The sequence below is a fragment of the Dermacentor andersoni genome, chromosome 10 (assembly GCF_023375885.2).
Source record: "Dermacentor andersoni chromosome 10, qqDerAnde1_hic_scaffold, whole genome shotgun sequence".
Classification (NCBI taxonomy): Eukaryota; Metazoa; Arthropoda; class Arachnida; order Ixodida; family Ixodidae; genus Dermacentor; species Dermacentor andersoni.
In genome coordinates, this window is record NC_092823.1 from 21,344,226 (window position 1) to 21,371,127 (window position 26,902).

The following is a 26,902-nucleotide window of genomic DNA, read 5'->3' on the forward strand; positions in this document are numbered from 1 at the left end:
TCGCCTTGCGACTTCCCCATTTTTGGGCAACCGAAAAAACAGCTCAAGGGAACCAGATTCGTCTCGGACGATGACGTGAATGTTAGTTGCAGACGTTTTGAAGCAGCAACCCAAGCAACTCTATGAGACGGGAATTACGCGACTCATTTGTCAATGGGACATATGTCTGAATGCAAATGAAGGCTACTTTTAGACAAAGTACCCCATTTTTCATATATTCGCACTGGCTCACTTTCATTTGACTCACCCTCGTATATTCTGCAAAACTCCTGCTTTTTATACGTGCTCTCTGTTGCGACTATAATTTCGGTGCAATTACTCACGATACACGACCGGTGACAGCTGCTCCTGCGTAATACATTGGAACAAATGACAGCGTCATTGAGATTTTTCACTGGCCGTTGCATATGTACAAGAATGTAAACAAGGATCTTGAATGACAAAGTTTCATTAACATATTTGTCCTCAACTTGTTCATTTCATGGCCTTTACATTTTTCATATCAGCGGCATGGAATGCTTTGGTGGTTTCGAACTGATGTAGTTCTAAAGTTCGTGTGATATTTTCTTTACTTATTAAATAGACGAAAAACATGGAAGCATTGACACCAGTTATGTTGGACACAATTTTTGGCACATACGAGTATAATATTTTATGAAAAGAATACATATTTTACTTGTATTGACAGTGCGTAGCGTTCAAGAATTCGTTTGCAGCATCATTGGCAATGATAGTGCAGTTATTATTCATGTATTTGATCCATAGGCAAATTGTTTAAGAGGAAGCTTTAGCTCGGGCCGAACTCCGACGTGGCGTATTTAGATACATGTAAAACGTAGAAACGCTTTTCTGAGATAACTCCTGAATCGCTTTTAATGAAATTTGTCGCATTTCAGAGAGTAAGTTAAATTCTAGTGTCTGTTGGAAGCGGAATTTCGATTTAGGGCCTGAACTTTGTTTAAAATATTTTGAAAAATTTGAAACTTCGAAAAAAATAGAAACACGAAGTTTACAAATTTCCGCTACAGATATCCCGCTTCTGTAAACAGCATCCATTGCACCATTAAAAGCGGATAAATTCGATATGTCTATTTGTATCTTACGTGAATTGGTTATGTTATGTACAACGGTTCTGCAAAAGGCGTATTTCCATAAGACTTCATTTTTTTAGACTCATGTGTAACATATCAACTTTGTCCGCTGTAGATGTCCCGTTATGTGCAAATCACAGAATTGTGATATCAATTTTCATTGCTGATATACAGAGTTGTAAACTGCATTGTTTCGTTTCCTGAAAATTTTCGATTTTGCCACTTTTCAATAAAATATTGACTACCTAAATCGAAAATTCGAAACAAACAGTCACTAGAATTTAAGTTTTTCTTTTAAATGCAACAAACCTCATCAAATTTGGTGCAGTGGTTGCCGAGAAAAAATAATTCTCCTTCTACATGTAATTAGATCAGAGCATCCGACCTAATCTTTCCTCTTAGGAGGAGGCCGAGCTGCAACGTTAGCCCCCCCCGAACGAAATTTCTGGCTACGCCACTGATATATAGACAGAGAGAGAGAGAGAGTTAGCTTGCCCCTCCTCGCTCGAAAAATAGTATACCACTCTTCAGCCCTCTACAATTTCAGGCTTAGCTAGTGATACTTGGAAAACATATCACCGCCTTTTACCATACTGCCTAATGCGAAATTTCAGTGCATTTCTATACGTGCTTTCATTTCGCGATATAATGGCTGGCGTGGACAATCGTTCTCGTGCGGCATGTTGTGATGGGAGCGACGTCTGGCGCGACTGCCCTGCTAATCTGGAGATCGCGAGAGCCAGCACCTGGGGCCAGCGCGCCGGTGACGAGTGAGTGGCATTCAAAGAAGCCGCCACCGACCGACCTTCCAGAGAACGCCATCTCGTAGCCATCGACGGGGCACTGCGCTTTTCTTCTCATACATTTTCTATACTCTTCTCCGCTTTTCGCCTCATGGTTCCTCTGCATCCTCCTCTCCGCTTTTCAGCTCGTACCTCTTCGCTTTCACCGCTTTTTACCATCCCCTGCTGCACGCCGCGTTCATTCTCACCTTTCACTGTGTTCGTTCGCTCGGTTACAAGGTAGGACGATGCATGTTTTATGTGCAGTGGTGGCGTAGAAGTAGAGCACCCACCTCGCGTGCAAGAGGTCCGTGGTTCGAATCCTGGTGCCGCACAATTTTCCACCCGATTAAAAAAAAATCCGCGTGTTGATAAAATTGCATAAACAGGCCTGGAGTGTGGCCTGATCCCGGTGACCAAAACTGGTAACGCACTCCCTCACCAGAGCAGCATTGGCCACCCTTGTGCAGTACTTGGCCACAGCCTCCCATATGAACACAACAATCAAACCCCGGCCCTCAGTCCCCAGTAGCTGCGAAGCAACTGACCATGGCGGCGGCCAGACCTGCGACGCTGCAGAGGGTGCTAAGAATTCCTGGCTCCGGACAGGCCACCAATGGAATATGAACCTGGCAAAGTTTAACGCTAGAACGTTATCTAGTGAGGCGAGTCTAGCAGTGCTATTGGAGGAATTAGAGGGCAGTAAATGGGATATAATAGGGCTCAGTGAAGTTAGGAGGCCAAAAGAAGCATATACAGTGCTAAAAAGCGGGCACGTCCTGTGCTACCGGGGCTTAGCGGAGAGACGAGAACTAGGAGTCGGATTCCTGATTAATAAGAACATAGCTGGTAACATACAGGAATTCTATAGCATTAACGAGGGCTGGCAGGTCTTGTTGTGAAGCTTAATAAGAGGTACAAAGTGAAGGTTGTACAGGTGTACGCCCCTACATCCAGTCATGATGACCAGGAAGTCGAAAGCTTCTATGAGGACCTGGAATCGGTGATGGGTAGAGTGAAAACAAAATACACTATACTGATGGGCGACTTCAATGCCAATATAGGCAAGAAGCAGGCTGGCGACAAAGCAGTGGGGGAATATGGCATAGGCACTAGGAATAGCAGGGGAGCGTTATTAGTAGAGCTTGCGGCACAGAATAATATGCGGATAATGAATGCCTTCTTCCGCAAGCGAGAAAGCAGAAAGTTGACGTGGGGGAGCCCGAGCGGCGAGACTAGAAATGAAATAGACCTCGTACTCTGCGCTAACCATGGCATCATACAAGATGTGGACGTGCTCAGCAAGGTGCGCTGCAGTGACCATAGGATGGTACGAACTCGAATTAGCCTAGACCTCAGGAGAGAACGGAAGCAACTGGTACGTAAGAAGTCGATCAATGAGTTAGCGGTAAGAGGGAAAATAGAGGAATTCCAGATCAAGCTACAGAACAATTATACGGCTTTAACTCAGGAAGAGGACCTTAGTGTTGAAGCAGTGAACGACAATCTAGTGGGCATCATTAAGGAGTGTGCAATAGAAGTCGGTGGTAACTCCGTTAGACAGGATACCAGTAAGCTATCGCAGGAGACGAAAGATCTGATCAAGTAACGCCAATGTATGAAAGCCTCTAAACCTACAGCTAGAATAGAACTGGCAGAACTTTCGAAGTTAATCAACAAGCGTAAGACAGCTGACATAAGGCAGTATAATATGGATAGAATTGAACATGCTCTCAGGAACGGAGGAAGCCTAAAAGCAGTGAAGAAGAAACTAGGAATTGGCAAGAATCAGATGTATGCCTTAAGAGACAAAGCCGGCAATATCATTACTAATATGGATGAGATAGTTCAAGTGGCTGAGGAGTTCTATAGAGATTTATACAGTACGAGTGGCACCCACGATGACAATGTAAGAGAGAACAGCCTAGAGGAATCCGAAATCCCACAAGTAACGCCGGAAGAAGTAAGGAAAGCGTTGGGAGCTATGCAAAGGGGGAAGGCAGCTGGGGAGGATCAGGTAACAGCAGATTTATTGAAGGATGGTGGGCAGATTGTTCTAGAAAAACTGGCCACTCTGTATACACAATGCCTCATGACCTCGAGCGTACCGGAATCTTGGAAGAACGCTAACATAATCCTAATCCATAAGAAAGGGGACGCCAAAGTCTTGAAAAATTATAGACCGATCAGCCTACTGTCCGTTGCCTACAAAGTGTTTACTAAGGTAATTGGAAATAGAATCAAGAACACCTTAGACTTCCGTCAACCAAAGGACCAGGCAGGATTCCGTAAAGGCACTCAACAATAGGTCATATTCACACTATCAATCAGGTTATAGAAAATTGTGCGGAATATACCCAACCTGTATATAAAGCTTTCATTGATTACGAGAAAGTGTTTGATTCTGTCAAAACCTCAGCAGTCGTGGAGGCATTGCGGAATCTGGGTGTAGACGAGCCGTATGTAAAAATACTGATAGACATCTATAGCGGCTCCACAGCCACCGTAGTCCTCCATAAAGAAAGCAACAAAATCGCAATAAAGAAAGGCGTCAGGCAGGGAGATACGATCTCTCCGGTGCTATTCACAGCATGTTTACAGGAGGTATTCAGAGACTTGGATTGGGAAGAATTGGGGATAAGAGTTTATGGAGAATACCTTAGTAACTTGCGATTCGCTGATGATGTTGCCTTGCTTAGTAACTCAGGGGAGCAACTGCAATGCATGCTCACTGACCTGGAGAGGCAAAGCCGAAGGGTGGGTCTAAAAATTAATCTGCAGAAAACTAGAGTAATGTTTAACAGTTTTGGAAGGGAACAGTAGTTTACAATAGGTAGTGAGGGACTGGAAGTTGTAAGGGAATACATCTACTTAGGACAGGTAGTGACTGCGGATCCGGATCATGAGACTGAAATAATCAAAGGAATAAGAATGGGCTGGGCTGTGTTTGGCAGGCATTCTCAGATCATGAACAGCAGGTTGCCATTATCCCTCAAGAGAAAAGGTTATAACAGCTGTGTCTTACCAGTACTCACGTACGGGGCAGAAACCTGGAGGCTTACGAAGAGGGTTCTACTTAATTTGAAGACGACGCAACGAGCTATGGAAAGAAAAATGATAGGTGTAACGTTAAGGGATAAGAAAAGAGCAGATTGGGTGAGGGAACAAACGCTAGTCAATGATATCTTAGTTGAAATCAAGAAAAAGAAATGGGCATGGGCAGGACACGCAATGAGGAGGGAAGATAACCGATGGTCATTAAGAGTTACGGAATGGATTCCAAGGGAAGGGAAGGGTAGCAGAGGGTGGCAGAAAGTTAGGGGGGCGGATCAGATTAAGAAGTTCGCAGGGACAACATGGCCACCGTTAGCACATGAGCGGGGTAGTTGGAGAAATATGGGAAAGGCCTTTGCCCTGAAGTGCGCATAACCAGGCTGATGATGATGATATTATTCATGATGTCACCAAATTAGGAGGGCCGACTAAACTTCAATAAAGACAATCCGACCACCATACCTAGGATTGGCCTTCCTTGTGCCGGATATGGTGATCATTTCTTTCATGTCTTTTGGAATTAACACCTGGCCCTCAGCCGAATGTCAGCATGAACTGACCAAAATGCCGCTCAGACCTGCGGCGCAGCACAGTATGCTAAGGCCACTGCTGGATACTGAACTCAGGTTCCATGTCGTTACTCTTGACGGTATTCTCTGAGTCCTGAAGGCATCTTGAAATGTAAACTAGATGTGGTCCGGCTTGTCTTTAGAGTTTCCCTCTCTGAATTGAGAACTGTCGGAAGGCCATGAGGCCCGTTTCGGGTCGTCCGACGAATCTTCGCATATGTGAGGCGCCTCGCTTCGTGGTCAATGCACGATCGTTGATGCTGACACTGGAGCTGTCCCCACCGCTGTTGTCTTTGCTACGAACTTGGCTGTGTTTTCGGCTGGTGGTGCGTGCTACGGTGGCAGACGTTGTAGACAGCGGTTTGCTTATTGGTCCCTGACGGCGGCGTTGCCTTCAAGGCTTTGGCTTTCAAGGTCTGTCCGGTACGCAGTGGTGAAGCCCCTCCACACGCTACCACGTTGTAGTGACTGGGAAGGATAGAACTACCAGATGCGCGAATCAATAATTTAAATGCCTATTTCACCCGAAATTGCACAAAAAGATAACATTCAAGCACAATGATAGTGTAAATCCCATTTTTTCGCTTGTGGAAAAGTGAGCTATGGGTCAAATGCGCCAGCTTTTATGCTTGAGTCATCGTTGATTCCAGCGTAATAACTCGTGATCCCATGCGTTCAAGAATATGCGCCGTTATTCGCGTAGAGCCCTGCGAATAATTTAGTCACAGTCGTTGGGCGGTGAAAACGGTGATAACAAGCGTTAATAGTGTTCGCGTCACAATCTTATTGAGTGGGCTAAGTTTGCTAAACATACCCAATTTCCTTTGATCGTTAGGACTGTGTGACATACACAAAAAAGGCTATAACGACCATGTACTGAGTTTGGGTTGTATGGTCCTCCAGAGTTGACATTATGAACAGCTTCTATTTTTTTGTTTTGGTTTCCAGAACGACGCAGTGATGGAAGAGTTAGCATTTCTCGTCATATGGACTGTTGTTGATGTGAGTAACCACAAATACTTTCGTAAAGTACAGCCTGGCTCTGGCAATACTCTGGCTCCATTCTGGTAAAGTGGAGCTAAGCGGAAGTCTCAATAAATGCCTGCATTACATTCGACTAACTTTACGCGTTGCAGCACGAACCTGGATCCTTAATTCCTCATTTTTTAGTAAATGTAACGTAGAGCTGCTTGTCGAGTCTGTCTCGCATTTTTTTCTTCCATCTGTCGCACTTCACAGTAATCAAATATGCATCACCATCTAGCCGAAATTGATCATCTTCTTGAAATTTTATTTGGCGTCAACTGCAATGCTAAGCAATATACAATTTCTGTAAAGAAAGCACGTATTCGCTTCCATAGATGACTGCGGTCGATCTGAGCTGCATTTATTAGGCGTGTGTTTCGGCAAATTCATAATCCATAAATATCAACAATTCTAGCTCAGAAAAACCACGAAGCGAGGACAAAATACATACGACGGCACGAAGCACCAGTTTGCGAATGGGGTGTTTACACCCCATCTCCCTCCGTGTGTGCGCGTTCGTGAGTGCCTGCACGTGCACGTGTTTAGAGGTATGCACGTGTGTGTGTCTCTCTGTGTAACATGTGTGCGTGTGCGCACATGTTTTTGTGTACTTGTGATGTGCTTGTTTTTTATATGTGGGCCTGTCTGCATGCATGTGTTTGCGTATGTATGCGTGTTTCATGGTTCGCATGTATGTGAACCATGAACCTTGTATATGAACCATGAATTTCTGTATATGTGAGGATACGGGAGTATGTATGTTGTGTGCGCGCGTGTTTGTGTGTGTGTGTGTGTTTGTGTGTGTGTGTGCGCGCGTCTGCGTGTGCGTGTGTGTGTGTGTGTGAGTGTGTGTGTGTGGTGACAGAGGTCATTATATGCTTGCGTGGCGTATGCACCTGTGTGCAGTGTGTAGTTCGCGCGGGTGTGCATGCGGGTAATACGTATGCGGGTATTATGTATGCGTGTATGCGCACTTGATAAGGAACACGGCATACGGACAGCTGACATAGCACTGTCGGCAGTAACCTAGAGAGGTAAATTAATTCTTGTGTTTAACGTCTGGAAACTGGACAGAGTTTATGTGGAATATGTGGGAAGAATGTTACAAAAGTTGAGCAAGCGAGTAACACGCCTGTTGATATGCGGCTGCAAAAAAGACAACGCATTACTCACCTAACGATGAATGTCGACGTTAATTCGACTACCATCGCATATATATCATTTGAAAGACGTGCAGTCGCACGTAGAAAAGCATATGCAAACATTCAATTTCGACGTTTAGCTTGTGGCCCGGCCTTCATAAAGACTGCGACTGCAAACACCCAACGCTCAATTTATACATTTTTCTCTGTAAGAGCGAAGCATATTTTATGTAACCTCCAAAAGTAAACGTAGGGCGTCATGAATACAGGCGCGCGTGCGTTCGCTCCAGCTAAAAAAAAAAAAAAAAGCACAGGTCGCGTATGAATACAAACATGCACACATTTAGTAGCGTGCACAAAAAATAGGCATGAGAAATATTAGAAACTGGCAGCAAGTGAAATTTAAGGTAGAGGAACCAAATGTTTGCAATGGAGCATGCTAGGCGTCAAAGCTGCTTGAAGAGTGCTTCGCTTGCTATTTGTTTCAAGTTAGTGCAGTTCCTCCTTGCGAGACCACAAACACGGTCAATGCAGCCCCAATTGGTTAAATCCCCTAAAAGTTGTTTTCGAAAGTAGTTAAAATGTCATTCGCCAACGTCAACAAATGACGATTGAAAGCACATTATGCATTGTTGAAGCAACCTCAAGAAGTCATTAAATATCAAGCGACTTATTCATTTTGAATAGTTCAGTAATCTATTTGAAAACCTATGGCCATTGGTGACCTGCTGGAAGATCAAAAAAAAATATTTCTCATGTCAGTTTCATTTCACTTTTGTTCAGTGCCACAAAAACGAATGAAATAATTCACTAAAGAACTGGTTTCATGTATACATGAAAATCACATCACTGCCATTATGGGAGAGTTTTTGCTGCACCTAATTTCAAGCTAACTTATACTATTGATTTCTTACTCATGTACTTGTAGAGCAAAATAAACCGAACTTGCGAATCTATGCAAAAAACAATTTCTGTTGAACCGAAACATGCTGACAATGGAACAGATTTACTTGCAGGTGGGTTATCCACGCGAAATCGACCAGCGTTTTTTTTCCGAACACTGTAGATATAGGTGTAAAATTTCTACACTTTCAGTGGCGTTCACAACTCGTTCCACAAATTTATTTCAATTTGACAAACGTTTTCCAGCATTTTCCCGGCAGATAAATTTTTCTGACCAGCTGAGCTAAAAGGAATCAATGAATTATTTATTTTATGATCCAATTGGTCAAATGGTGTGTATCGAAAGACGGTCAAGTGATGTGACTGCCGAAAGACGCCATTCTAAAGTATGCGAATACTTCGAGGGCTTTTGGGAAAGGCAAAAATGATTAAAATTGAAATGTCTCATTTTTTTCTCGGAACGCAGAAAGACTCTGAAGACAGAAATTAAATATAGAATGGTACCCCGGTTGACAAATTATAGAAGAAAGGTATTTCAAGCATTCAAGGTTAAGCCGACCAGCTGTAAAAAAAAAGTCAGGTTCAAAGTTTTTGCAAAAGGCTCCGTGTTCAAGGGCAGAAAAGTGGATTTGTTGGTTGACGTTAAGATATGTGAGTTGAGCCATTAGATAGCTATATATGTCTGCTATGCTTGTTTAAATATTAAAAGTTGAATCATTTTTTACACGCGAAACATATTGTTTTTCTTTTTGTGTCAGCACGGGCTTTTCGCCGACCGGCGAATAAGCTTGCCGGCCAGGAATGCTGGCCACAAAGGTGACGTCATCTGCAACGCGGATGACAGAGAAGCGGCGTTGTGGCCCGCGTTTCGTGTCCCATGCAAAGCTGCCCGTGCTCGGTGCGTGCCGGTAAACCACACAGTGACTGCACAGCGAATATCAATAGCTGTCAAATTCGCCGGAGAGTCCTGCAGTGTTAAAAGAGATGTTTCATGCAGTTTACAAAAAGAAGCATTTGCTTCTACGCAGCCAGTAAATCCAGAAAGGGCGCTGATATCGACCACACAAAGCATTTTAAAAGAGGTGCCTCACGACATGAGCGTGAACAAATTGGCGCGCTGTTGCGTGTCACCGCTGTTCGACAGAGTGAACATGCTCGGCCATAGAAGTCACACATGTCCTGTTCAGTCTGATGTTGGTCAGAGGTGCTTGGCTACCACTGTTCGCGTTCATGTTAAAACACATTTCTTTCGCAGCTGTAGCGCTTGACGTCGCTTGTATTCTTCGTATCAATAACAAATAAAGGAAGTCACAGTTTGTTGATTAAATTTTGTGTCTTACTTTATCAAAAATATATCCTTACTGCACGGCAAGCCTTCACATATTTGTCGTATGCGCGATCCACATAGAAACATTAAAAAAAAGTTTTCGCTCTTAAAAATACCTTTTTGTAACTTTCCACATGCATAGCAGAGAAGTTGGCTTTATAATTATTTATTGCATTTAGTGTTACACTGGCGACCCAAGCTTCATTTTTACCCTGAACACACAGATTATTGTAAAAAACTGAACTTTACAGTTTCTTTTAGGCAATCGGCTCATCCTCCAAGGCTTCAAATATATTTCGGCTATATTATGATAACTTACTCCTCTAGCATGCTCCTAAAGTTTTGTATAAGATCGCAGTAGTTAACGTAAAAAAAACGGGCTATCATTCTACATATATTTTATGCCTCTAGATTTCCCTGGATTCTGAGAAAAAAAACTGGAATTTTGCAAACTTACTCGCATTTCCCGCGGCGAGAGACACTCGTTGAAGTAACTTGAGAAGCAGTTGGCAAAGAACGAACGCTTTATTAAAGGTTAGTGTAGCTTTTATAGTCTATCTTGTGACGACACCGCAGCCATTGCCGATTGACAAGAGGCATGGCCGGTTAATCTAACAAAACAAACACGTGTCAGCGGCGCATGCTGATTCACAACACTCGTAGTACTAAAGTATATGAAAAATTGGCGATCTTGGCACTCACAGCTTTTCAATGTTTTTGCAGAAACAATATCTAAAGATCTGGATTATACGTTGTCTCTGTTAAATAAAAAAAAACGCTGATCAGGGACTTCTAGATCAGCTGGGCAAGAATAAATTTTCACTACAATGCCACACAATTTTGTGAAGAAATTAAATGGGAAGAAGAAGGTTTGGGCTTCAACTAACATGTGAAATGATTTGCGACCACATCTGTGATGGTCAAAAACACTGGTTGATTTCGCCTGAAGTGACCCAGCATTAGGTATGAAACAAATATTTCTCATTATACAGACTTTCGCCTATGAAAAAATGTTGAAATCGTGTGCCATCACGGACATTTCGTGAAAGAAAAATGGGTTGTTTGGGATAAATGGCCCAACATACATAAAAAAAATGTAATATGAAAGATACACTATCTTTGTTACAAGTATGACAAAAATTCATATGAAGATGTCAAGAATTACAAAGCACTGCACATGTATGCTGGTTTTAATCATCTAACGTGGGAATTTTAAGGAGACTAGCATATATAACCTAAATCAACTTTACATAAAACTAACAAAAATTGCAAACCATAACACTTATTTCTGGTTAGAGGCATCCCCAGGCTCTTCAGGAGATCAGCCTAATTAAACTAAATAAAGTTAGCATAAAAATGTCAATATTTACAAAAGCAAAAGTTTATTGCTCGTTTGATAAATACCAGCTCGGCTTTTAAGGATACTAACATAACAAACGTAAATGAACACAAGAGTAACTAGACTTACAGGAGCACGAGCCTTCTGTTTTGATTGCAGCTGTCCAACTTGAGCTCTTCAGGTGGCTTTATGTCATGCGAGAAGCCAGGCATGCGATAAGTGACGCCAGGGTGTTCACAACATAGAACCTGTCAGTAGCAGGAAATGTGCAACGCGTAAAGCCTGCGAAGAACAATAAAAACAAGAAAAAGCTTTCGGAACCAAGTTCCACATGCAAGAGTGAGGCACACAGTTTGCTCTAGTTATAACGAAATTGGTTTATTTGTTTCGCTTATCACGGGTATAAGCAAAACACTCACTTATCACTGAAAACTATCACGGGTATAACTTCAGGGCATGAAGAGTTTATGTTATTCAATGAAAAGTGGCACATGACTCTAATTAGTAACAAATGCAGAAAAAGGCAATGAGGAACTGCACACTGTGCCAGTACACCTTAATGAATATTCTCGATGTCAAAGATGTAAACTTTGCATGCTTTTAAACAAAATGGTGAAAAAAGTTCATCTCGCTCACAAAGAGACCTTCCGACAAGTACAATTTTTCTGTAACTTTCATAATTACAGTATGAAGCATGTGATTTTGTATGCGCCAAATGCAATACTGTCATGTCACCAGAGTGAAGTCTGGGTTCATTTGAAGATATGGTTTACGAGCTCAAACAATTGGAGTACACTTTCCGCCGTGCAATGGCCATTCTGAAGACTGTGTACTGTAACGAAATGCGTGTTTCCTCGCCTCAATCAATGTTATCACGAGGATTCTCTGTAGTTGTGCGTAGTGTCTGTAGTGTAGCAAGGCCGTAACGTGCCACGTAGGGCCTCCCGCCGCTGAAGACAACCAAGATACGGCGAATCAGCCTATGTGCAGCACATCCTATACCGCAGCTTTGTGATGCATTGTGAAGGCTCTTTTCGCTGCAACATTCACCAATAACGCAACCAACGTGGTCTAAGTAAGCTCACGGCAAGAAATATTCGCCTTCAATTGCTTATTATTTCCATCACGCGAATAACTTACCGTGAGGATTGGCTACTCGCTTACGGTGCCAATCATCGTCCTTGGTTTCTGCACAATATCTTCGCCCGATAAGCCAACGTGCCCTAGCGAGACCTAGAGCAGCGCCAAGTAACAAGGTCTGAAGTGGGCTCCGCGATGCCAAGCGTCAAAGACTCGTTGTTGGGTTGCTTGCGCTCTGGTAAAGTTATAGGCAGACAAACCAACACTAATCTCCAGTAATGGCGTCAGGACCACGAAATACTCTCTAGAGTGTGGGGAACTCAAATGACAGAGAAAAGTGAATGATTGATAAAGAAACGCGCAATATTGACAAGGAACCATTTGTCGATACAAGAGGGGATATTGCGGCGGCTGTTTCATAGGCGGCGGCCGCCGTTACATATCGCAAGTTCTGTGAACTTGGGACCAAAAGTATACCATTTTTGTTTCGCAAGTGCTCTCTACCATTGGCCGACTCCTTTCCCTAAAGTATGCATATCGTATACAGGTTAGCCGAACTATCGTGCACCAATATTTCAAGATATACAAATGCCACTCAGCTAGACAGAACCAAGGTAATGTTCTTTGCTGTTGCTTCGAGTTGCTCTGATTATTTTTTTGCATTCCGCGTAATAATGCAATAAGGGTTAATTATTTTATGAACTTCTCAAACATAATTAGCTAGCACTTGTCAATGAGAAAATTGTAGAGCAACAAGAAAAGCTTCCAATCCAGCTTTCTGATGCCCAATACATGCTACATAGAAATATTTCTCAGAGTGTGAAAGAAGCTTGCAAATACACGCAATATTGTTCGCGTGAAAGGCCGCTCGAAGCACTCAGCGTGTATTCGCGGGCTTCTTTCACGCTCAAACAAGCACTTTTATCTAGCACGTATTGAGATACCTAAAGCTGTATCGGGAGTATTTCATGTTGCTGTACAATTTGCTCATTGACTACTTTGATGTGTTTATAATATGAGATGTTGAATAACTTATTAGGTCAAATTATGTTATTACGCGAGATGCAAAAATTAATCTGATTATCTCCAATCGACGCCAAAAAACATTACCTTGGTTGTGTCCAGCTACGTGGCATTTGAACAAATTTACACGTTGGTGCATGATAGTGGGGACACCCTGAAGTCTATGTGTTGGAATTTCTGCAACCGACTGACGCCTAAATCACGGAATGCCTACATGCGACGCATTGTGAGACCGCTGTCAATGTATATTAGATACGAGGAGCTGCAGCAGCGAACGATGATGAGAGGACCGACGAAGCCGAAAATCGCGGAAATGCGTGAGCACGGGCGCCGTCTTGTATGCCTGTTTTCTGCCCGTTATATATATCTTGTAGATATATTGTCTGCGTCTTTTCTCCCCGCAAGAATTTGGTGGAGGTGCGGGTTTTTCACGTTTCAAAACGGATCTACGCAGCGGTCGCTCCTTGGCGGTGTGTACAACGCTAGCGTAAGGTGGGGAGGAGAATGCTACCAGCAGGTCACCAACCATGCCTCAACCATCAGACTCTAACGTGGTCTTCCCACAACCATGTAACCCAGGTAACTTTTCCGGCTCTGACAACACCGACGTCGAAGATTGGCTTCAACTGTACGAACGGGTGAGCACTATCAACAGCTGGGACCCGACTCTGATGCTAGCTAACGTCATCTTTTACCTGGCGCGCACGGCACAACTGTGGTTTCTGAACCATGAACCGGAACTTACGAGCTGGGAGGTAAGTAAGCACAAGGGGGCTCATTGATCTGTTCGGCAAGCCCATCGGACGCCGTCGTATTGAACAGAAAGAACTTGCCTGCCGAGCTCAGACTTCCACCGAGTCCTATGTGACGTCCATCCAGGACTTGCTCGCGTGTTCTCGGAGGCGATGACACGATGCCGGAAACGGAAAATGATGCGCATATCCTCAAAGGTATTGCGAATGACGGATATACACTTCTGGTTTTGAAGAACTCATCCACAGTGGTGGACGTCACTAATGGATGCCGGTGCTTTAAAGAAGCAAAATGTCGCCGCGTTGCCCCGAACTTCAGGCGTCTTCCGAACACGGCTGTGACGTCTGCCTGTGAGTACGTCCTCCTCCCACCCACTCCACCCGTTCCTGCTGCACCCGACAAGAATGTGTGCATTATCCGCCGCGAGATTGAAGCTGCCGTCGCAGTTCATCTTCAGATGCGTAACCCCGACAAGTCCCATGCAACCATTTTCCTTATCCAAACCCCTGTTCACAAAGAGCTAGCATACGCAAGATTACAGACGCTTTACCTAGTCAACGGACTTCACTAACGCCTGCCCGCCGTACCTGAGTTATACAGAAACCAAACCGTTCGCCGTCGTTATGAGAATTCTGCAGAATGGCGCACTTCCGATGAAAGGCCCATCTGCTTCTGTTTTGGACACGTTGGACACATTTCCCTCTCCTGGAGCAGTGCTTGGAACTCACCACCTTGGCCGAGCTATCGAAACAACGTACGTGCAGGAGGTTGTTCCCGAGTGCCGGTACACAATGACGATGCCAGCGCTCCTCCATCACGACCAGCACGATGAAACCGCTCCCCTTCGCCATCCCGAAACCTGCCCCGCTCAACTCTGCGTCCTCGCTCTCCTTCTCCCAGATTCTCCCGCCATTCATCGGGAAACTGATGGCGCAGCTCCGAGAGGTGAGCATGCCACATCGAGCCGACCCGAAACTCCTCTATTCGCATTACCTGGACATCACAACCTCGTCAACGTAGACGTGGACCGTATACCTGTCATCGCTCTCATTGACACTGGCGCCCACATATCGGACATGAAATCATACCTCCGTATTTGTCTGAAGAAAGTTCATACTTCTGCTCCAATTGCTGTAGTCCGCGTAGTCGATGGTGCGACTCTGGCTGTTGCTTGGTTGTGGACCGCCCGTGTCACTGTTGCGAGACACCACACATCACTTTTGTTTTACCTCTTGCATCAGTGCCCACCGGCAATGATGTTAGCACTTGACTTTCTCTGAGCACATTCAGCTCTTATTGACTGCTCTGCAGGGGTTATCCAGTTTGCCTTACCCCATTTCGTTGAGCCTTCTGCTCATATGCCGATTGGGCTGTGTTCCACCGATTACATTCGTTTACCATATCTAGTCGTGACGTACATCGGCGTCTCTCCCGTTCCCCCTAGGTACGACGGCGATTACATCGTGTCGCCCAATGCTACCGTCCTCCGTTCGCAGAATGTCATGTTTCCGCACTCGGTCATCAGTATAAAGGGCAATGCCGCAAGCCGCATGTCTTCTTAATGTGAATTTGGGCTATGCCCTCAGGTGATACTCCCGGGTATTTCTCTTGCAACCGTAGCTACACCTTCCGACTATCACGTTTCCGTCTTAAATGAGCCTGCTGCACCGCCTCCTGCTGCTATTGACTTGAACCGCACGATGTTAGGAAACATAACGAAGACGATCGCCACTGACCTACCTAATGAACACGTACACGCACTTCGGGGCCTGCTCATGTTGTACCAGGACGTTTTTGATCCCAGTGACCGACTACTGGGCCAAACAACAGTTGTCAAGCATCGGACTCACACCGGCGATGACAAACCCATACACCAACGTCCCTATCGTGTGTCCTCCGCTGAGCGTCAAGTTAGACAAAAGGAAGTTGACAAAATGCCTGCCTGTGATATCATCGAGCCTTCTTCAAGCCCATGGTCATTTTCTGTCGCGCGCGTTAGAAGGAAGGACAACAGCTGGCGCTTCTGTATAGACTACCGTAATCTTAAACAAATAACAAGAAGAGACATGTACCTCTTAACTCGGATATAATAATAATGTCTTTGTTTGTGTCACATGTAGGGTGCACGACATTGGAGGCCAGCAGTAGAAGCTGTCATAAATGACAGCTTGACAAACCCGCAGGCCCCCATGGACTTGACAGCAGTATAGCGGCATTGCTTACGTCAGACAGAGAAACAGACACGGTACACAGTACAGTACACAGTACACCCTGATAAATCAATTCCATTTTGCGGAAATGAATCGAAACTAAATTATCGTGATGGAAGGCAGAAAGCAATGCGAGAACAAATACCTTGATCCAATTTAAAAAAGTCATGTGAAAGCATAGCCTACTTGGGTAAGAAAAAAAGCAATTCACTGCTATTCAAATTGCAATTCAAGATACAATTCAAAAATACAAGTCATCAATACAATTGACTCAGTAGGTGGGAATAACATCCATACATATACAATGGAAATGGGGAATGGAAACATGGTGACTTGGAATAAGGAAAAAGGACTTAATTAAAACAGTGGTAAGTTGAGTACAAGCATACCCGAGTAAGGAAAGAAAGGGTGTATATATATATATATATGACGCCCTTGGCTGTATCAGTGGCTCCAAGTACATTTCGTCGGTAGGCCTTCATTCCTGGCATTGGCAGATTGCAGTTGAGGAGAGGGATCGCGAAAAGACGGCGTTTATTGCGCCTGAAGTGCTCTATCAGTTTAAGGTGATGCCGTTCCGGCTATGCGATGCTCCCGCCACATTCGAACGAATGATGGACGCTCCCCTTCACGGCTTAAAGTGGTCAATCTGCTTGTGCTACCTCGATAGTGTAATTGTCTTTTCGCCGAATTTTCACACACACCTCGAGCCGCCCTCCACAATTATTTCAGTGTCCCGTAAGGCGAAACTTCAGCTCAATTCGATGAAATGTCACTTCGGCCACCGGTAACTTATTTTGCTCGGACACCTCGTCCACTCTTCTGGTGTTCGTCTCGATCCGGAGAAAGTTCGCGCGGTGAAGGATTTCCCTGTGCCCATCTGCGCACTCGAGATTCCAAACTTTGCCGGCATCTGCTTCTATTTCTGCAGAGTCGTGAGAAGTACTGCTGGCATCGCAGGCCGTCAAACAGGACCTTTTAGGAAGACGCTACTTTTGTCTGGGGTCCCGACCAAGCTTGTGCATTCGCTGAGCGGACGGCGCAACTCACGACGCGACCGATTCTCGGCCACTTTTACGTGTTCGCGCCAACGCAGGTTCGCACCGACGCCAGCGGCCACACGGTTGTGGCCGCTGACAGCACGGTTGTGACCGCGTCATTGCTTACGCTGGCCGTCTTCTGTCGTCAGCCGAACGCAATTACTCGATCACCGAACGTGAATGCCCTCTCCGCACGTTTGGACAGTACGTAAATTTCGCCCCTACCTCTATGGACTGCCGCTCACGGTTATCACCGATCACCACGCCTTATGCTGGGTTTCGTCGTTAAAAGATCCAGCTGGACGCCTTGGTCGGTGCGCTCTACGGCTCTAGAGTACTCTTACACAGTAATGTGTAAGACAGACAGGCCGACTTCATGAGGACCTTGATTCCTTGTTACGTTATGCAGTTGACCCGTCAGGCCAGCCTAAGGCCGCCGAGTCAACCTGCGTCCTTGCGCTTACTGGGCTTGCTGACGTCGCTGATAAGCAACGACGTGACCCTTACCTGAGAGAGAACATTCTTAGCCTGACGGAGCTGAGATGTTGCCCCTCTTCGGGTATGTTTTTGCTGCATGATGACATATTGTACCGTTATTACATGCACCTAGATGGCCCTAAACTACTACTGGTCGTTCCCAAGCATATGCGTGAGACTGTACTCGCACAGTTGCACGATGTCCCAACCACTGGCCATTTGGAACTGTCAAAGGCATATGGTCGTGTTCGGCGTCGTTTCCTTTGGCACGGTATTTAGCGTTCCTTTTGCCATTACGTCGCCGGCTGTAAATCTTGTCAGCACCTCAAAAAAAAAACAGCAGCTCTACCAGCTGGTCGTTTTCAGCCCATTGAAATACCATCTGCGCCACTCTTACGGGTTGGCCTTGATCTCCTTGGCGCTTTTTCTCTGTCGCTTAGTGGGAACAAGTGTATAGCAGTTGCTACAAACTACACCACCCGGTACGCGATCATGCGAGCTGTCCCTACCAGATGTGCCACCGACGTCGCTGACTTCCTTTTCGACGCAGTGATCGTCACCGCGATTCCCACTATAACCCTGGTTAACCCTGGCTCCTTGGAAACCAGTGCGGCGAGTTGGACTTTGTGAGAAGTTGATTTCGCCCTACAGGCCCATACCGCGTTTTGCGACAGGTGGCAGCCGTGACCTAGGAGTTACAACTTTTCGATACCTCCACACCTCGACCCTACTCTGATATCGTTCACGTCGCTTGACTGAAGCGATATCACTCAAACCTACCAAGCGCCGGGACAGCGCCTTTGCCGCGGGGTGGTCATGCTACAAGGCGGTGCAGCAGCGAACGATAATGAGAGGTCTACGAAAACGACGGTAGCCGATAGTCGTGCGCACCGGTTCCATCTTGAATGTGAATGCCGGTCTTCTGCCTGATGCTTATAGTTTGTAAATATATTGTCAAGCGTCTTTTCTACCTGCAACAATATTGCACACATTGGCTCATCTGTTGAATGTCATGCTCGTTTGTTATTTCTTTTTTTCGGCTGAGAACTGCAGGAACCGTATCTTTGAGGGACAACCGCATGTAGCGACCTGTACTGATGCTGCACATGTGCTACTTACCGACATTTTCTCAACAAAGCACGTAATGGAACAACAAATGCCACCACTGCAGAAAATATGTGGTTTCATGCGTAGAATGGCTGTAATAACGCCTAGACTTCGTTCCACCCTTTCCGTAGATTTAGCGTGCCTGCTCGGTCAATTACTCACCTTGTAAGTTGGGCCGGTCCCGGAAAAAGTGCCATATTAAACTACGCCGGTCACCAAACATCGGTAAATAAAGCACGACCGATCTCGGAGATCTGAATGAAGCTATGGCTCATCGCGTAAAACGGTTAATAAAAGCCCGGGGAATTGTAGATAAGGTGCCTCGAAAACGAGGATACTTCCGGCGACAGTGTAAAAATAAACATGGCTGGTCCCAGAACACATGTAATCAAAACTCCACCGATCACGTAAAGTGTTGCAGCGTACACATCCCCAGCGAGAGCGAAAACGTGGGCTTTGCGTGACCATAGAGACGAGCTTGATTTTGTTCCAAAAAAGAAAGCACGTTGCTGGAAAGAAAGACAACGTGGCCTTCTTAGCTGCACGTCTTCCGCGGTGCGCAGATCGCAAGCTGAGAGATGCTGGCAGCGTACGGCGCGAGCGCTCCGCCGGCGCCCAAACATTACTCTAATGCCCCAACCACTGGCACGCGCTGGAAAGCTTCGGCGCGCGCCGAAGGGTCAAATGCGTCAAAGCGTCGGTCGGGAACTCGCTGAAGCGGAACGTCGCGCAGCGATTACGTCTACTGCCGATGCTAGAAGTTTGCCGGCGCGCGGCGAAGCTGCGCCGGCGTGCACCAATGGGAGGCTGCGACGCCTCGCAGGCGTCAACCAATCGGAGGCTGCGGAGCCTTCGGCTGCTAGGCCTGTAATGGCCGACCATGCGGAGACGCCGGCACCAACGATCGTCCGAGTGTTTTGGACGCACGACGCGCGCGACAGTGTTCCTGAAAGACAGTGTTGTAATAGTTAGCCGACAACGACACGACCGACCGACCGACTACCGTGGGTTGTGGCAGTGCGACGTGGATCCGAAGCGACTTCGAACGACGCCGACTAATCCAACCTGCCCACTGGGTTCCGCCGGGCTCGGTACGATCGTCTGCTAAAACAGCCAACCGAATCACGATTGCCGCAACGTCTGTGCTTGTTGTATGTGCATTTTGTTGTGCTCAAAACGAATGGAAACACGTTTACGAGCTCCGAAGTCTGGATAATCAACACTCGCCTATCGCCGATGTTGTTTACGTTACGCGTAGGCCTAGCGCGTCCATCGAGTTCGTAACTGGCGAGTGAACGAACTCACCTGAGAAATTTGTCGAAGGAAATGAATTTTCAGGTCCGTTTGGTGCTGCAGTGATTTAAAATATGGCACTCTTGACTTCGTGTGACCTGTGATGTGGTGAATGAACCGTGTGGAAGTTGGGTTGGTCAACCGCGGCGTGTTTCGTGTGGTGTCGGTTGACTCAAGTTTAACGGGCAAGCTCTGCGCTGTTTCCAGTGGTAAAAATAACTCCCGAAAGCGAACTACACTAGTAGCCGAACTATTGGAAGTACTTACATAATCAGCCGTGCCGCCTGTTTCAGATGACACTGCGCTCTTTTATTCGGCATGTGAATCCAGTTTAGTACAAGTTCACTGTACTCATTCACTCACTTCTTTCAAGTGCGACCGTCTTTTGGGCTAGTTGGGGATAAATCGCTCGTGTAGCAATCAAGAACACTGACGCACTGAAGCATACGTGGCAACGCAGTCATATTTGAGTCAGTGTGTCGTTATAGTTGAGCACTGCAAAAAGAAATTATCTGTTTGCAACGTGTGCCCTGTGTGCAGTGCATAGCAGGACCTGCATCATGCAAGACCTATGCATGTAGCAGCGTATACCACGATTGCTTCGATGCCCGCTTCAGAAGCAGCAAGTACTGAGTCAATGAAACTGTAATTGAATTTTTATCTCACTTTTTGCTTATGGAAAGTGTAGATGGTGTGAGTGCATTGTGGGGAAGGTGAAAAGGTGTCATCAGTGTTTTGTGCAGTCAGTATGCTTAAACTACTGGAATCCCTTCAGCCTCTACTAAAATGTTTCTTGCATACTATAAATTGTAGTCAGGACAAAGATGTACTCAAAACCAAGTTACTAATGCATCTGCCCAGAATGTGTTTGATTAACAAGTTAACGCTTCCACAACAACAATATGCCGACGAACAGCATATGTGCTTACAATAAATACATTCCGTAAAGGCGAACGACTGGGCTTACAATATAAAACTTTGTTGTAGCACCGTAAAAAGTGCTGCCATGCGTATCAGCCACAACGAAACTACTGCACGTCCAATCTTCTTCCTTGGAGGCACTTCTATAAAGACTGTTCGGGCCCTTCTCATTCTGAGTGTAGCATTTAGCTGTTCTCTCAACTTTTCCACATATGTCACCAGCACTGTATGTAAGCACCGGCCCTTTATTGGGTTTGTGTCCCGTGTCTCCGTTCCCTGATGACCTAAGGTTTTCCGAGCACTCTACACTTCTATCATTCTGTCACGACTTGAGTACTGCTCATCAGTATAGTTCCCGTACCAAACTCGCGACGCTAACAAACTTAAGCTTGTTCTGCGCCGGACAATACGCACCCTTTACTCCCGTCTTTTCGGTTGTCACAAGCTCATGCCAGCTTTCGAGGATTGCCTCAAACCCCTCAAGTAGCACAGCCTGCAATACCAACGCAACATTCCACTAGTCTATACTGCAGGGTGTTTGACGTCTCTCTAAACAGCACTAATCTTATTTCACTTCGTCTGAACAAGTGGTCAGCACAGCCTGAGCCCTCATCACGCCTGTATGGCCCGACACCACAACTCCTTAATTATATCTGGCATGCAGACTTTCTCTCCACCCCCCTGGCGATTTGGATTCTCCTTCCTTGGAACCAGACTTCATTGGCGCTCCTGTGTGTTGTGCACCTGTCGAGTGTGTGCGTGTGTGCTGTGCTGTGTTATTGAGCAAGTGTGTGTGCACGTGGAGGGGAAGGAAGTGTCTTCTGCATCCTGCAAATTCCTGCTTTAGATGGCTGGTTATCAGATTCTCTAACATACAGGCATCAGCCTTCTTTTTAGTCTAGTGTGCCAAGTTACCACTAAGATTATTATTATTATTATTATTATTATTAGAATCATTACTTCGACCACATTGATTGTGTCGAAGCCAGCGTGACACATAATTCAAAATATTTCTGGAGCTTTGTGGGCTCTCTCTTCTAAAAGGAGTGCCAAAGATGTACGGCTTCTTCATGAAAATAGTGGTGTTGTCTCGAACACTGCTGATGCCTTTGCAGAACATTTCTGTTTGCTATGTGGTGTGAAATATGCTTCAAGTAACCTTCCTTCTCAGTCTGGCGCAGTGTATACTAACAGTCAATGAAAACCTCGTTTCCAAGTATATGAAGTGCCTTAAACTTTCCCTTTCTTGTGGTGTTGATGGTATTTCCTCCACAGAGCTTAACCCTTTGAGACGCTGTCTACACAATTGGGCACAGCAGGAGCGTGCAGCAATAGCAAAAGCACTGATGAAAGTAATGGTATTTAAAATGTGTTTCATACATCTTGAAACACTTATTATTGGAACTGTGCTGCAGTTTTGAATAATGTGCAGAATGTTTTAACAAAATGAGTGGGAAGGTAGACGGCTGGGTGTTACTCTGTGTCAGTATGTTGTATGTAGCGGGTTCACTTTCATTGTTTTTTACAATGTCGTGCACCAGGCATAATTGTCAAGTGGCTGGATAAGTGCTTTTCAAGCTTTTCAAAACACAAAATAGTACATGTTTTCATATTTTGTGTTCCTGTAGTGAGTTTTCGCATGGAGTCGAAATTTTGTAAACTTGACTAAACTCGCTAAACTATTGAAAATTCTTAATATTTGCTGCGGCTGTACACTTTCTACGATTCTGAGGATGCAAGAGATGTGGTGAAAGCAACTTTTCAATCAACGGGATAAAGTGGTGTCTGAAAGGGTTAAGATGTATGGAAGCATACTTGTTCCTCGTTCTCACAAGCATCTTCAATAGTTCCCTAAAGTCTAGTACCTTTTCTAGCACTCGGAAGGTAGCATGAACATTGCCCATGCACAAATCAGGTGCTAGATGTGCAGTTACTAACTGCCGACCTATATCTGTCCTCTTCAGTGCGTCAGGTGTTTGAACGATATGGGATTCCTCGCTTTCTGTTAGTGCTAAGAGCATTTTAATAAATGAACAGCATGACTTTGTGTGCCGACATTTCAGACTATTTCAGACTGTCAACAGTGTTCACTACTGCATCGACTTCCAAAAAGACATTTTTTCACTCTCGAACTGGTGCAGAAACAATAAGTACTCTTAAATGCTTCCAACACTATGGCATTCAGTTATATGCACAAAACGCACCATGTGAAATTTTGATACACCCTACGTGATGCTCCACTCCTTAGGGTCGATGAAATGAAAGATCTTGGTGTGTACTTCGACAAAATGCTAAGCTTCTCTTCACATAGATAATTACACAAGATGCCCTTCACGCTCTTGGAATTGCATGCCGTATATTGCATGATTTCCACTCACCTGTTGTGTTTCTGAAATTCTGCTGTGTGCCTCCAACTACTAGAGTATGCCTCTGTAGGAGGGGGGTGCAATGAGCAAATCTAATTCTGACCTCATTGAACGCATCCAGAATAAATTGATGTCTATCTTCAAGCACCACTTTTGCCATTCTGGCGACCACAGTGAGCTTTTGTTCCTGCACCTTTTGTTCCTGTATAAGGTGGTCCATGACATTATACATTCCTTAAAGCTTCTTGATCATATGCATTTGTTTGTGCCGCAACAGTATACCAGGTAGCATTCCACATTCGTTGCCTGGGCTTGTTACAAGATTGTGCTAATAAGACTCGACTCCAAAACATACTTCAGAGTTCATTTCCTGTGTTTTGTGTATCTGTAAATAATCACGTAGGATTAACTCCCTTTTACTTTTCCCCGTTTCCTTTTTTCCCTATTTGTTTCTCTATCTTCCATTTTTTTGTCTACTGCATTCATGTTTTCTCTACATTTTGTCTCACATAGTGCACGTTAAGTGCACCAGTACAAAGGCTCTCAGCTGTTCCTGGGCACTACAATAAAAATTTGAATGACTGACTATTATCGTAGTATAAAATTGTGCTTTTTAAGTATGTACTAGTATACTATTTTAGTGCAGTAGCTTTCGTGCAATTAAAAAAAGGGCATGAAATAAGAAGAGAGAGAGAAAATGATAAATGAAAGGTAGGGAGGTTAACCAGGACTGAGCCCGGTTGGCTACCCTACACTGGTGAAAGGGAAAGGGGGACGTAAAGATTAAAAGAAGAGAAAGTCCACTGGGGATATCAGTCGGTCACTCAGTCTGGATCACAGACGCTGACTCAATCCGGTATCTTTCAAATATCGCAGCAGTGCTTTTGTGGCCTTTTGTAGCTGCGATATGCGAGGCCATGGTCCCAAGATCTTGTTCAAGGTGAACGGCTTTCCATCTAGCTGATTGAGAGCTCTGCAGAGGTCTTGCCTTTCATCTTCAAAAGATGGGCAGTAGCACATTAGGTGTTCTATGGTTTCCTCGACACCGCAGGCATTGCACTCGGCGCTATCAGCCATTCCAATCAAAAATGCATATGCACTGGTGAATGCGACGCCCAAACATAAGCGGCACAGCACTGTTTCCTCATTTCGCAGAAGACCTGGTAACAGCCGCAGTTGCATAGAGGGATCGAGGGAATGCAATCGATGTTGAGTGAATTCAGGTGTGTGCCACTTTTCCAATGTCAAAAGAGTGTGCTAGCTTGCCTAAGTGTTGGGCTGTGTCGGTCCGCGATAAAGGTACAGAAATAAGGGTTGCTCCTTCATGGGCTTTCCTAGCAGCTTCGTCAGCGAGGTCGTTGCCGGAGATACCGCAATGACCAGCCAGCCACTGAAACACGACGTCGTGTCCTTTCATGATCATGTGATGGTGCATTTCTCGTATCTCCGACACGAGTTGTTCACATGACCCGCGACTGAGAGATGACAGAAGACATTGTAAGGCCGCCTTTGAATCGCAGAGTATTGCCCACCGATTAGCCGGTTGGTTATTAATATAATCAACGGCACCTCGGAGGGCAACAAGCTCCGAACCGGTCGATGTTGTCAAGTGAGAAATCTTGTATTGGATGCTTAGTGATCGTGATGGTATAACCACTGCGCTGGTGGAGCTGGTCTGAGTGGAAGAACCATCCGTATATATGTGGACTCGATCAAAGTAGAAAGTGTGCAAACAATCCAGAGCTGCTTGCTTCAAGGCCAAGGTAGGCAGGACGGTCTTCTTTCTTATCCCTGGAACCGTAAGACGTACTTGACGTTGTTTTAAACACCACAAAGCTGAGGTTGAACGTGCTGAGGGTGTGAAGCCCGATGGTAAGGAGGCACAATGGATGCTGACCTTGTTGGAGAAGGACGCCTGTGGTCGTCGTTCTGGCATGAATTAAGAAAGTGCAATAATATGCTATGTGCCTGATCATATGCATAGTGCTATTCATTTCTTCTGAGTTTTAATAATGGCTGGCTACTGTATGCAGTGTTGTGCAAAAAAATAGTATGCCTCAGCAATTATTGCGTGCCTCGCAGAACAAATTGAATATATCTTTCTTAGTCAAAACATCATAGCAGGCTGAAAACAATAAACTGCAATTTTTCTTTTTGTGTTGACGAAGTGTATAAATTGTGAAAATAACCTGTTTATATATTTCTTATACTATGCAAATGAGCTGCTCCCATACATTCGAATAAGTGCTTCAATAGTACGACTTGGCAAAGGGCAACGAAAGACTCCTATTAAAACCCTCTAATTCTCAAGCTTTTATTATCTGACGGTATGTCATTTCATTAATGTAAAGAAAGGCAAACTTGATATGTGGAAACCAGTTACAATGGAACATGGCCCTTACACTGTGAAAATGTTTTGTAGCAACACACTCAATGTGAAGGCCTCTGGATGTGGTGTTGATGCATCAAAACAACCTAGAATAATAGAGGTGCTCCATGGGCTAGATTTGGCAGAATCAAGAATTGGGGGGAGACAAGATACGAATTACATACATTTTAGCTATTCTAGTTTTTTTTTTTCTGTGAGTGCTACAGGTGTTTCAATTCGTTTGTGCTGATTTTCTCAGAACCCACTTTTTCACGGTTCTTTCATGTACCAAGAAGCATAATTATATTGACACTGATGCTTTATCTGTGTCCGGTTACCGTATTTCACCGGCTAAAAGATTTTAAACGTTATCGCTCGCTGCACGATGCGCCTGAACGTATCGGAAGTTTCGCGAATGTTATCGATGGTTCTGTCTGTTGTCGACGAACCTTGCTAATCTGATTGCATACGCGACACGAATTGTGTTATAGTTTCTGGAAGGCGCGCGGGCACCAGCGAATAGGCTGTAACTTTCGACGACTGCCGTAAGCAAACCGACGCGCTTGACCCGCAGATGAGATTTTCTACGATTGCCGACATTGCTCGCCGCTATCGTTGCGATTGAGCCGGCACTATTTATTTACCGTCACTACTACGTGGCAATATTTCCAACACAGATTCTTTTCAGTTATACATTGCACGCCTAATTCTTACATAGTTGGCTGTGCAATAGGCTACCAAAAAATGAAATGGTGCAACAGTTTTTGATATATGGCATCGTCGTGCAGGTGTTTGCAAAGCGATCTTGCAGACAGACGACGTGCGAGCGCTGATGTCGATATTTTGTACACTATTGTTACTTCAAAAATAAAAAACTGTTGCGGCAGGTGTATATTCATTATTCAAACGTGTTTTTAATATCTAAAAGCACATACAGATCAATAACTTATCGTTTCGAGCTTAGTTTACAGCAAGCTGTTTTAGGCCGGACTTTGACGGATGAAGACGGAGTAGTCCAGCAACAGTGCGCC

At 45.0% G+C, this 26,902-nt stretch overlaps 1 protein-coding gene across 2 annotated transcripts in view; it reads left to right on the plus strand.

Moving 5' to 3' along the window:
• Positions 1 to 26,902, plus strand: part of LOC129380699 (uncharacterized) — a 207,096-nt gene that overhangs the window by 177,079 nt on the left and 3,115 nt on the right. The window contains exon 11 of one of the 2 annotated variants that reach the window (XM_072285016.1): positions 6,445 to 6,498. The exons of the other annotated variant lie outside the window; for it this stretch is intronic. Coding sequence (XP_072141117.1) covers positions 6,445 to 6,498 — 54 coding nt within the window. The remainder of the gene's footprint in view (positions 1 to 6,444; positions 6,499 to 26,902) is intronic. 2 annotated transcript variants of the gene reach the window in all.